General features: G+C 40.2%; 1 protein-coding gene and 1 long non-coding RNA gene across 3 annotated transcripts in view; one reads left to right on the top strand and one right to left on the bottom strand.

The window, feature by feature from the left end:
* Positions 1-3166, bottom strand: part of LOC120547521 (N-acetylneuraminic acid phosphatase) — a 5683-nt gene extending 2517 nt beyond the window's left edge. The window contains exons 1-2 of the mRNA XM_039782955.1: positions 3019-3166; positions 508-666 (exon numbers count right to left, since the gene is read on the bottom strand). Coding sequence (XP_039638889.1) covers positions 508-666; positions 3019-3108 — 249 coding nt within the window. The 5' untranslated portion in view covers positions 3109-3166. The remainder of the gene's footprint in view (positions 1-507; positions 667-3018) is intronic.
* A 2313-nt stretch (positions 3167-5479) lies between these two features.
* On the top strand, positions 5480-7837 carry LOC120547667. Of its 2 annotated transcripts, XR_005637097.1 has the most exons (4): positions 5480-5499; positions 7072-7217; positions 7355-7482; positions 7624-7837. It is a non-coding gene; the product is annotated as an uncharacterized LOC120547667 (long non-coding RNA). The 2 variants fall into 2 exon arrangements; XR_005637096.1 differs by lacking the exon at positions 5480-5499 and having other exon boundaries at positions 6727-7217.
* The last annotated feature ends 4765 nt before the right edge of the window (positions 7838-12602 follow it).

Here is a 12602-nt window from a genome sequence, read left to right as displayed (position 1 = left end):
ACTAAGGCCTATATAAAAGCATCCAAAGAGCACCATGTCATGGGACCTTTAATGGACAGAACAGCTAGGTGTTAAAGGGGGGAGAGAGAGGGGGAAGACATGCAGGAAATCATCACAGGTCGGACTCAGACCCTGGACCTCTGCATCAAGGCATAAACCTCTACGCATATGTGCGCCCACTCCACCAACTGAGCTAACCCGGCCACACAATAATTGTCAATTTTATGTTCATTTAAGAAAAAAAATAAAATGTTTTATGTGATAAAAAGGCATGGTTTACTTAATAGGCTGTGTACCTGTGTTATTACATTATCTGGGTCACATAACCGGGATATAACCAAAAGAAAAAGAAAGTATCCTGGGATTCATTCCAAACTTGAATTTCTTTGAAAAAGTAATACATAAAGAAACATTTTTAAAAATTTGACTGAAAGAGACAATTATATTATTAATCAATTATTTCTGAGATTAATTGTATGGCAAAATTTGGAATTGTTACAGCTCTACCTGTATGCTCTCCTCCCAGTGACCCACCCGGACCTCATCGATGGATCTGCCGGCTGACGGGTCAAAGCGCTCATGGAAAAGCTTCTGCTGGAACTTGTCACAAATGCTGCTGATGGTTTTGTCGTCAAGGGCCAGTGTGCTCTTCAAAAGTTCACTGGTCTGTAAGATTCAGACACAACAGATGACCCTTTAAAACTGAAAACACGTGTATCTAATTCGGAGAGAAACCACAAGAGGTCAGCCTTCAGATTGTTTTAGAGGTTTAGGCCAGAGATCTTCACGAGGGGGTCCAGGACCCCTAGGGGTCCTCATTGTTACTGCAGGGGGGACATTGAAAATGTCTTAACACAAATCCAACATATTATAAATCAGCCTATTTGGGATGAAAACATTAATGATAAGTTTACTGGCCTATAGGTAAGGTAGTCACATCCACAGATCCAGTTTATCCTAAGGATTCAGTGTGCCACATGTATGTTTAACATTAAAACATGATTTATAAAATCATGCCAACAATTATTATTTTAATAGCTAAGAATTATTATTATTTTCATAAAAAAGGTATGTGTAAAATCTTTAGGCCGCCCTACAATTTATTCCAGGCCCAGTTTAATAGGTAACTTAATTTTATAAAATATCTAGTAGGGGCGCCCTGTAGAGCTGGGCAACAGTGTTGGGAACGTTACTTTAAAAAAGTAATTAGTTATAGTTACTCATTATTTGTTCAAAAAAGTAACTGAGTTAGTAACTGAATTACTCTATAATAAAAGTAACTCGTTACCAGGGAAAGTAACTATTTGCGTTACTTTAAAAAAAAGTTGCTATATGTCAAAGAATTTGGATTTTTTTAGCAGTTTTCACAAGTCGGTTGAAATGAGTAGAACAGACAGGTGTTTAACGTACATAACTTTCGATATTTATTGCACGTCGACAGACAGCAAGAGGTTTATCCTGCACTTCAAGTATTATCTTGGTAAGAAAAGTAAACAGTTACACCATATAAACTTATATGACACTTTAACAACATACCTGCCTATCATACGGTTGACTTCAGCCTGTGTCATAGGTTTTGTTGTGAGGCAGAAAGATCTAGCTTTTGCTGCTTGGAGGAAAAAATAACGTTGTTACCTAACGCCGTTCTTTTAAACGGCGTTATTCCAAACACTGCTGGGCAATATATCGATATTATAATCGATATCGTGATATGAGACTAGATATCGTCTTAGATTTTTGATATTGTTATATCGTAATATGACATAAGTGTTGTCTTCACCTGGTTTTAAAGGCTGCATTACAGTAAAGTGATGTCATTTTCTGAACTTACCAGACTCTTGTAACTGTTCTATTATTTGCCTTTACCCACTTAGTCATTATATCCACGTTACTGATGATTATTTATCAAAAATCTCATTGTGTAAATATTTTGTGAAAGCACCAATCGTCAACACTACAATATCGTTGCGGTATCTAGGGCTGGGCGATATGGAGAAAATCAGATATCACGATATTCTTGTCCTAATATCTCAATGGCGATATTGGGGCGATATTATAGGGTTGACAATTGGTGCTTATAAAAAAATATCTTCACAATGAGATTTAAGAACTCACGAACACACGTCTGCACTCCTCCGCTGCATCCGGGGACTCCTGACATTTCATTTTCTCCATATCGCCCAGCCCTAGCGCCCTGCTCCTTCTCTCTTTCATTTAAGGGGTCCTTGGCTTAAAAAACAGTGACGACCCTTGGTTTAGGCTTAAGTGCAATACAACCATCAACTTTTGACATTCTATGACTGCTTGTAAAATATTTAAAAAATGTAAAACAATTAATCACGTCATCTCTTGAGGAACATTATGGACAACATTGCCATATTTAAGTTGGTTATTTATTGTTATAAAATGTAACTGTAAACTGTATATTTATGTGCATATTGTAAAATAAATACTCCCTGTATTGTTACTTTTTTGTATTGTAATAATACGGTGTTGGTAATAAAATCTGTCCAAAAAGGAAGAAGAATATAGCCTACAGTGGTGCCCAAGTTAATTTGTAACACCTGTGCTTTTCCTGCTCTCACAATTCAAACGATCTGCTGTGTAAAAAAAGGCCTGTCAATCACAGTGTACAAGCCCACACAGTACCGAGAGGAGGTGCGAAAACACCTTTGTGGGTGGACCCCTTGTGTGTGTAGTAAAGAGGCTTTAAGCGAAGTACAGGTGTCTCAAAAGTGTAATAGAGTAAATGTAGTTAATTTACTTTACACCACTGACAACAGTAACACACCATTTTAGCTCAATGGTCGCTTAATAGCTTCATAGGTAGTCACAAAGCAACCTGAATTAAATTAATTAAACGACATTTAACGTTAACGTCTGGTAGTTAGAGACAAGTCACCAGTCCACGTAGTAGGCTACATTGAACACGTAGGCTATATATAGTAGCCTACCTTATACATTACATATATGGAAGCTAACTTTAAATGCTACATGAAGAATATCAGACTTTATCACCTTTTGTATGGCCACTCTACCTGCCCGACTTGTTTCAATGAGCGTGTTGTCCAAGTCAAACAATATCGCCTTCACAGCTTTATCGTCCATTGCCGCAGCACACTGTTCATTCTACACTAACACTAACACATAATACACATACATTGCGGAAGTACTGCCGGGTAAACTGCATGATGGGAGTTGTAGTTCTAATAAATGCAAGTGTTGAGGTAGGCCTACTTGTGAGCTTATTCCTCGAGATGGCGCCATTAAATCAAATATTTTTTGCCAGCAGTTCATAAGCTTTATAATGAGCTCTCCACACGCCGCTCCACTTATAATGACTTTATACATGTAAGTACATGACACCTTGTTAGTGTCATTTAAAGGAAATATAGACAAGAGAGCTGCTTATATATAAGCAATAGAAATGTACAAATATTACAATTTCAAAATACAATCAAAATTTTCAAAACCTGCCCAATTTTTAAGGGTAAATAGTCACTACAGACACATTTTGTTTTATTAGATAGGCTTAATTTAAATAAATAACTGTAAAGGCAGAATAGAACGATTTAAAATATGAAAAATATGAAAAAAGTATGAGTATACGTACGTGACACACTAAAACACCTCATAGAAATATTAGTGAATATAAGTGGTTATTTTGTTAGAAAAAAAAGGCCAAAATGGAGCACTTTGCCTTATTTGACACACCACCACACACCACTCACCATTTTCCATTATGTTGTGTTTCCATTATGACAAATTTTCCATTTGGCTATAACCAAAGCCTGCTTATATTTCACTCCAAAATTATTTATAGAAAGGAATTATCAAAATGTAAGGAAAACAATGTGTATCATCACTTGTCTAATTAAATGCCCTATGTCACACTGGACTATGCATATTGCAATTTCAAACACATATTCCGTGATGCACTATTTCAAAATCAAAACCTCAATTCTTATGCAACTATAACTCCTCTCTCATCTGGCAACGGGCCAGAGGTTGACACGCAACAGTGTGCCTGTTGCACCAGCAGAAATCACAATAATCTTTTCTCACATTACCTGACAGCATTCGGATTGCAGCTCATGTGCTTGTGTCTTTAAGAGAAACCTGACCTGATCATTTCAATTACCTTGGACAGAAAAAATAAGATAAACTATAAATCAAGGAATGGTGTGAGAGGCCTAACCTGCTATTATCAGAACAAACAACACCTACCGCTTGCATGCGAGGGAGAAATGTGCTTGATTAAATGACAGACGTGAGGCAAATGAGCTCAAAACCTTTTTTATTATTACCCTTAACCTTAAAAAAGGGGAAGAGAAACATAAACAGTGGATTTGTGAAGAGTGAACTTACAAGTGTAAAGATGGAATTTCCCTTTTGATGTAGAGAGTGGAAAAAAAGAAGCAAATGACTGGCCGCCTGTGACTCTTCCAAGAAAGTGTAGGCATCTGAAGGACTTTGTCTGCACGACACCATTCCTCTTTTATCTGTGTGGGTGGCCGTGGCTGCACATAGTCACACGCTATCTCTCAGCTGGGCATCAATCCCCTGCAAAGGCCCATTATTAAGGGTGTCATTCCACCTCATAGCTGCAAGATAACACTTGAGTATTGAGTATTCTTTTTAACATACTAACAATTTCAATATGAAATAGCTATCTAAATAAATGCTTTTTTAGCTGTTTGCAGAAAAGAAGAGTGCCTTGGAACCTTTCTTCTTTTTTGAATGTTTGCGTTCCCTTCTGAAGAGCACCTTCGTTATGTGTTTGAACTTGTGAGCACTCCAGACCTTTCCTCATCTTGAGTATATTTGACCTACCTCATTTTTCCATTAGTTAAAATGCTTTATGGATGGCTAACCATTTTCTTCAGTTAAATGATAACAAAACTGAAGTTATTGTCTTTGGCCCTTCAAAATCACAAACTGCCATCCATGCCGACCTTGGTCCCCTTGCCCCCTATGTTAAATCTCATGCACGTAACTTGGGTGTTATTTTAGACTCCCATCTTAACCTGGAGAAACAAATATCATCTGTTGTAAAGACCAGTTTTTACCAATTAAGAATCATTTCCAAACTCAAGTCTGTTCTGTCATACAATGATCTGGAAAAAGTCATCCATGCCTTCATAACCTCCCGCCTAGACTATTGTAACTCTCTCGACTTTGGTCTCCCTCTGACTCTGGTGGCACGGCTTCAGATGGTCCAAAATGCAGCGGCTACACTCTTAAAAATACTGGGTTATTTTGTTAACCCAACCACTGGGTTGAGGCTGTTTAACCCTGTATTATGTATATTCAACCCATATTGGGTTACTTTCAGTAACCCAGTAGTTGGGTTAATGGTTTTGGACTGTGCCTTGATCTAAATAACCCAACCAATGGTCATTTTAACCCAGTGGTTTGGTTACATTCAAGTTTGGGATCCTCCTCCAACGGTCTTTTTCTTTTCTCCGAGGCGGGAGAACACTTTTGGAAACACTGAAGGTTTGTCATTTCTCATTTTTTAGAAAACTACCTCTGTCTTCGACAGAAACGTGAGCTTGCTAGTTGTTAGTTATAATATATATAATAATAATCATTATTTCCATAACGGGACAGCCTGTAGAACTTTACATTACTTTGCCGAAAGCAACCGTACTGCCCCTCTAACGGCTACCACTGATGCTAATTAAGCAAGCAGCTAGCAAGCTAGCAAGGAGTTGCTTACTACAACATTGCTTCATTGCAGTCAAACAGCAGACTTTAGCTCCGGTTACTGGTTACTTACTTGATCTTGATTCATTGCCGGATAGGAGGAGCGTTTTAGCTCTGATAATCCAGTTAGCAACAGTGATTTCTAGCTAACTACGATTCATGCATGCTGTAAGGCTAGCGCAAGTTCAAGTATGATAGCGCTAATGCTAGCTAGTAGGTTAATATTGTAGCATGATACCTAAGATTTAAATGGAGACTATTTCTAATTCTCTGAGGGAGTGACACATAAACAGTGCTTTATAAACATTTGTGTGTGTGTCTGGGGCAAATCACGAGACAAATTCACTATGATATGAAGTATTATAACGTTTTAAAAAGATCGCTAATGCTAACCGCGGCTGCGCTAGCTGGCTAATTGCTGACTCATCCTGTAAGCTAGCTAGTAGCTAGTACAGAGCGAAGCATTGAAGGTGCATTGCACGCATTCTGTTGACAAAGTAATTTGTGTTTAGTGCAGTTAACACACTTTGTAGAAATACCACATTGTGTTTTTAAGTGATTATGAAAAGACCACTAGCTAGCTAGCTACATGGCACTAGATTACAGCAACTTCGTTATATTTTCACTAGACAGACAGACAGACAGACTGCAAAATACACTTCCATACATTGATTGAACATTAACAGATCTTGTTCTTCTCCCCTATAGCGATTGAATATGGAGGACGTTGTTAAACTAAAGTTAACAGAACGGCAACTTCTTGAGCTGATTGGGGGCAGCCGGTAAATATGTTATATTGTTGTACTATATGCCTATTATTAATATTATTGAATATGTCAACATTAAAAAAAATGAGTTACCCTATACTCATGCATCCCCAATGAAGTTGTAGGCTACACAATACTCCATTTTGTTTAGATGTACAACATCTTGACATGTAAGAGCATTATGTAAAAGAATCCAACACTCTATATGTGCCACTGAAGACCATGCCTCCCTAAACAGAATCACATTTTGATTACCCATCACTTGTGGTCACCATTGTAGGTCCCTGAAATACCATTTCGATAGTGACAGAAATTCCACAACTATAGAAGGCAAACAATTGGCATGAGGTTTTATTAACCTTACCATGGCCACAGAATTTATAGTTTAGCTACCTCTTATTTTACCACTACACCTCTGTCTACCATTGTGCACAGCAATACTTTAAATGTAATTTTCTTATTACAAAATGTGCTCTCAATCTCACACACACACACTTTCTCTCTTTTTCTCAATCTTTCTCTCTCTCACTTATCTTATTATTTTTGTTTTGATGATATATGATTTAATTAATTATTCTAAATCTCCCCCTCTCAGATTGTGCAGGACTTCGAGGTTCTTCATAAAGAGGCATCAGACTAAATCTTTGACCTGGAGGAGGTTCAGCGAGAAGCTTGTTCATGCGGCCCAGTGGGAGGGGTAGAAGCTCCACGTGCAGACAGAGACAGAGTCTTTGTCTCAAGGTAGAAATTATAACATCAACATAACCCTTAGATTTGTATATTTGGATTTGTGCATTATTCGAGCCATAAGCTACTCTATGATAATAGATAAATAAACTATGATAATACTTATGTCAAACTATTTTCTTTCTTTACAGGCTCCAAAGACTACATTGCCCTGATGGTTCTGCCAGGTCTGATTCCACCTGCAGTCTTCAGGATGGGCCGAAAGACCGTGAGGACCACAGTGTCTGACGCCATGAAGGCCTTCATCGATCTTAAGCCTGTGAGTAGTCCTAGACTCACACAGCCCCTTGGATCTAGTGATGCAGGTCTTTTAATGTAAAATCTGTTAGAAAACATTAGCTGTCAGCTGGTCAGAGTCTTTGTCATTCAAGTACTTATGGAATATTATTATTATTTGCAGGTCGGAGCCAACATGGTGGAGTACCTTCAGGCAGCAGAGTAGACCAGGCCATACCCCTGCACCCTGGTGTTGGGAGGCGAGGACTGCTGCTCTCAGGCATTCACCGTTCCCAGTGGGCCGGCCCTGTAGCACGACAGCGTTGTCCAAGCTGTACATGTTTGTGTCAAATGTTTTTATGTGTTTGATATCAATTTCCCAAAGCAGTGTTTCTCTGCTTAGCAGTTCCTTCAGAAAGAATGGGGGTGGTAGTAATGTGGGCCCCATGCTTTTTTTTTGGAAATGCTCTTCGATAAGGGAATTCTCTCTCTCTCTCTCTGTCTCTTTTCTCTCTCTCTGTCTCTCTCTAATATTTAGGAGGAATATTAGTAGGAAATGAATTATTGTTAATTGTTGCTTGGTATTAGTCGTTATTTGATACTCATTTTGAAATGAGGTAGGGATAATGTGGCCCCATGCATTTCTTCTTTGGAAACGCTCATGTGATAAGGGAATTGGACTTGTTATTGTTATTCCAGTTTTTCTCTTTAAATGAGTAAATTAAATATTATTCAATAAAATCAGTGACATTAATGAAGTGTATGCATTGTCTGTTATTAATAAATAATATATAGGAATTTCATAGATGAAAGAATAACTAAATGAATGGGTCAAATATCAACCCAACAAGGGGGTCAATTTAACCCAATATTTGGGCTGGTGGGCCTGACCCAGTAATGAGTTGCATTAACCCAACATTGGTGTCAGAATGACCCAGGCTTTGGTTAGGCAAAGCAACCCCTTATACTGGGTTAAAATTTCAACCCAGTTCAAAAAGTCAAAACAACCCAGCATGTGTTCTGTCCTATATTGAACCAGGTACTGGGTTGGGAATAACCCAATTTGGGTTATTTTCAGCCCAGTATTTTTTAGTAGGCTGCTCACGAACACAAAAAAGCGTGAACACATTACACCTGTCCTGGCGTCCTTGCACTGGTTTCCAGTCCAGTCTAGGATACAATTTAAAATACTGTTGATGGTTTTTAAAGCTCTTCACGCCCTGGCCCCCAGCTACATAGCAGATATCATTCATCCCCACGTAGCTCCCAGGTCCCTCAGATCCTCCAGCCAAGTCCATGTCCCACGGTCGGGCTTAAGCAAAAAGGTGACGGAGCCTTTTCTGTTGCTGGCCCTCAGCTGTGGAACCGACTGCCACCTGACATGACCCTTCAATTGTGATATTCAAAGCCAGGCTCAAAACTCACCTTTTTACATTGGCCTTCCCGGCATTTTAATTGTCTTATCCTGCTATGTTTGTAATTAAGTGTTTGTCTTTCGATGTCCTTTTAGCCTAAATCACTGATTTGTAAGTGTGTTTTATTTTATTTTATTACCCTGTGACTAATGCGCTATGTACAGCACTTTGCTCAGCTCGAGCTGTTTTTAAATGTTCTATAGAAATAAACTTTACTTACTTACTTGCTTACTTTATAATCACCTTTTATGTTCTTGTGACCCTCCCTTGATTCTATATCATTAGGGGCTTCATCTGGACACATTTGTTTTGGTCAATTTATTGAATAGGCTATGTTAAAAAACTAAAAGTTCAAACACAACATAAAAACTTATAGCAATAAAAAAATAAAAAATACAGACAAGATCCTCAGCAACATATAAACAACAAATTAGCAACAAAAGGCATCAAAAGGGGTATGAAGAAGTTGAAAGCTTTTCTGGTCCTACCCACTCTTCTTCAAACCTTTTGGACAATAACAAGAACAAAATAATCTGAACAGATGAACCAAAAAAAGTTTTCTAGATAGGGCGTGTGTAAGCCAAAGGGACAGGTGAGTCTTTAGGCCTAACATCAGAGAAAGGAACTTGGGATTCTAAGGATGTTAGCTGCTTCAGGGTTCTAATTGATGTCAGATAATCTAAAAAGAATAAGACCCCGAATTGTATTGGCACAACCTGGCTCTACGTGACACCAGACACGTAAAATAGGAAGTGTGCAGGTCACCTACAAATCAAGATCTCTCAAGTATTCGCTCACACAGACATAGCCTAGGACACCAAATTCATTATCTACTTATCTAAATATTGAACATTCTTCAGAGCTGAAAGATTTGGATAAAATATGCCCACAACGCTGTTGCGATAGAAAGAAGAGCGATACCTGGAACTCAGCTGTCCTTTCTTTGTCAAGGTGCTCCTATCCAGCCTTGCCTCGGATTTAGAGCCAAACTACGGCCACACACACAAGTAGATGTGAGATTTTATCGCGGCCAGGGGAATGTATGAACTACAGTCTAAATAGAGAAACACGGGTGTGCCTAATCGCACTTGTCATGGCAACAAGGGGAGTCTGGCAAACTGCATGCACACACAAACCAAAACAACATGATCTGGGGCAGGACGGTGCCTCTTTGGGCTGTTACACAATGCTCTCCGTGATCAAGGAGCGATATGCTTTTCTGCAAAGCTTATGCACATTGTGTGCCAGGGGCCTCCAGCAGCCTCTCGCCCATAGACAACAGTATCATTGTCAAATGCAATCAATTGTGTCAGTGGGGTTTACACTTTGAGGCCGATTTTTTTTTTTTTTATCAACATAGATTGGCCATTTTCTTAGTGGGCTTTTGTAGACAAATATTTCACAACATTTGTGTTATGGAATGTGAGTGTCCCTTATGAAATGACAGGAGCTCTGTGAAAGTGAACCTGCATGAAACATTGTTTTATCATTTATTCAAGTTTTGATATTACTGATACTCTGCTCACTTGGCTCCTCTGTAAACAGAAGAATGTTGTATTTAAAACAACACTAAAGAACTTTTCCCACTTCGCTCCCCCTACAGGTTGGAAGCGGAGTTGTCCATTACGTTACATTGTGCAAGTTTGCCAGATCGGGTAGCGGATCTGTAGTTCAAATGAACTGGACAATGTAATGTAATGGACAATTCCACTTCTAACCTATAGGGGGACCGAAGCAGGACAAGTTCTTTAGGGCCGTTACAGAGTCAACGCATCGGTACGCATACGCGTCCGCAAGGCTACGCATCGCTACGCTTCGGCCGCCATTATGCGTCGATGCGTAGCCAAATGTGTCGTCCCAGTTTTTGATATGCGACGCGCCGATGCGCACAATCACGCCCGCCGATAGGGGGGGACAAACGGGTCTGTTGTCCCGGGCCCACAGTAGGGGGGGGGGCCCAGAACTGGGCCCTCATTAAATTATGGAAGAATTAAAAATCTTTTTTTTAAATAGGCCTATTTGTGGAAAAAAATATGTAGCATAATATTTGAATTACATAAAAGCGTTTTATTTGTTTTCTTCCTAATTGTCCTGGAAATGGTGGTCAAGAACCCCCCCACCCCCAACATAAAAATGGTTTGGCCACTGATCAAAATTTGATATTGTCACTTGATTTGAAGTTCAGTACGCTTAAAATGTCCGGTCAGCACAAGTCCGGAGCTCGGAAAAGGAAAGAAAAGAGAAGAAGAAAATAGAGGCCTTAGAGATTTTCTAAACAAATATTTAAAAAAAGGTGGTGACGGTGAAGCTGGAACTGTCAACGTAGAGCAAGGTAAGAAACAGCGCAGCCAACGTTTACGAGCCATGTAACGTAACGTAACAGGCCAGCTCTCATGTTAACGTCCATTAGCTTGTATAAAAGCCTGACACAACACGTTAACTTTGACAGAAACAGTTGAGTTTGGTAGCTCCATCAGTAAGGATGAGACAGAGAGAGATCCAGCTGCAGTCAGGTGACAGAGAGAGTGATGCGGGAGGGGCCCACTGCCCTGCAACGGAGGGACAGAGTCAGGCTACCCGTGAGAGAGAAGAGAGAGAGAGAGAGAGAGAGAGAGTGATGCGGGGGGGGCTCGCTGCCCTGTCGGAGAGTCTGAGCAGGATGGATCAGAGACTGATTACACACTTAATTTCAGTGAGAGATGTGAGGAGAGGAAGAGCAAGGGAAAAGGAGAGATCTGGCCGCGAGGGGGGGGCCCATCTAAGATGGGCCCCCCCCCCCGGGCCCAGGCAAGACTGTCAGCTGGCCTGCGCACAATACTATGCGTTGTCGGTGGGGGTGATACTGCACGTATTGCACATTAACTTAGCTGAGCAAATTCATCAAACATAGGACTACTGAGTCACATTTTTCGGTATGTATCAACGTTGTGTGTGTGTGTAGTCTATGCTGTGTGGCCTCCTCAAGAGGCGAGAGAGAGACCCAAATGTATCTATATATTTTTAAAACCTGCTAAACCATGTTTAAGCGACCTTTTATCAATGTATTGGTCAGTGCTACCCAATCTTAGCATACTGTACTGGTGGGGAAACACGGCAGCATCTGATAAAAAGAAGTCAGCCAGCCAGCTGCTCCCTGACAAGAGCCACTCTCCGGGAGGGTCTGGGAGGGTCTGGCTCTGCCGACCGAACACCGTGGAGCGCTCTGCTACCCCCTGTTGCGTGGGCGGTGTATTGCATTTCACGCATCGCCCGTGACGCTTGGGTCTACTTGCGTCCGCTGTTTAGACTATGAAAGGGAGCTGCTTCGCTTTGCGTTGCTTGTTCGTTTTTATTTTTTTTTTTTTTTTTTTGCTTTAATTACACGGTGCATGCCAAAGATGGGTCGGATGGATGTCGAGTGCTCTTCGTAGAAAATTTACATTCTGTATTGAGTTGTCGGATGACCCTATTATATCATATCCAACTTTTTTTTCTGAGGAAACTACATTTGATTGCTTTTAAAGCCCTGAATGGTCTTGCCCCGCCCTACCTCTCGGAGCTTCTACGCCCTTATATACCAACTTGCTCTCTCAGGTCAGAAGATCAGCTGCTCCTGAGTGTGCCTAAAACTAAGCGGAAGCTCAGAGGAGACCGTGCCTTTGCTGTGTCGCCTCCTAAATTATGGAATGATCTGCCTCTGCACGTTAAACAGGCCTCTTCTTTGTCTGTTTTTAAATCCCGTCTTAAAACCCATCTCTTCTCTGTGGCC

The sequence above is a fragment of the Perca fluviatilis genome, chromosome 19 (assembly GCF_010015445.1).
Source record: "Perca fluviatilis chromosome 19, GENO_Pfluv_1.0, whole genome shotgun sequence".
Taxonomy (NCBI): domain Eukaryota; kingdom Metazoa; phylum Chordata; class Actinopteri; order Perciformes; family Percidae; genus Perca; species Perca fluviatilis.
This window is presented reverse-complemented; position numbering and strand designations above follow the sequence as displayed.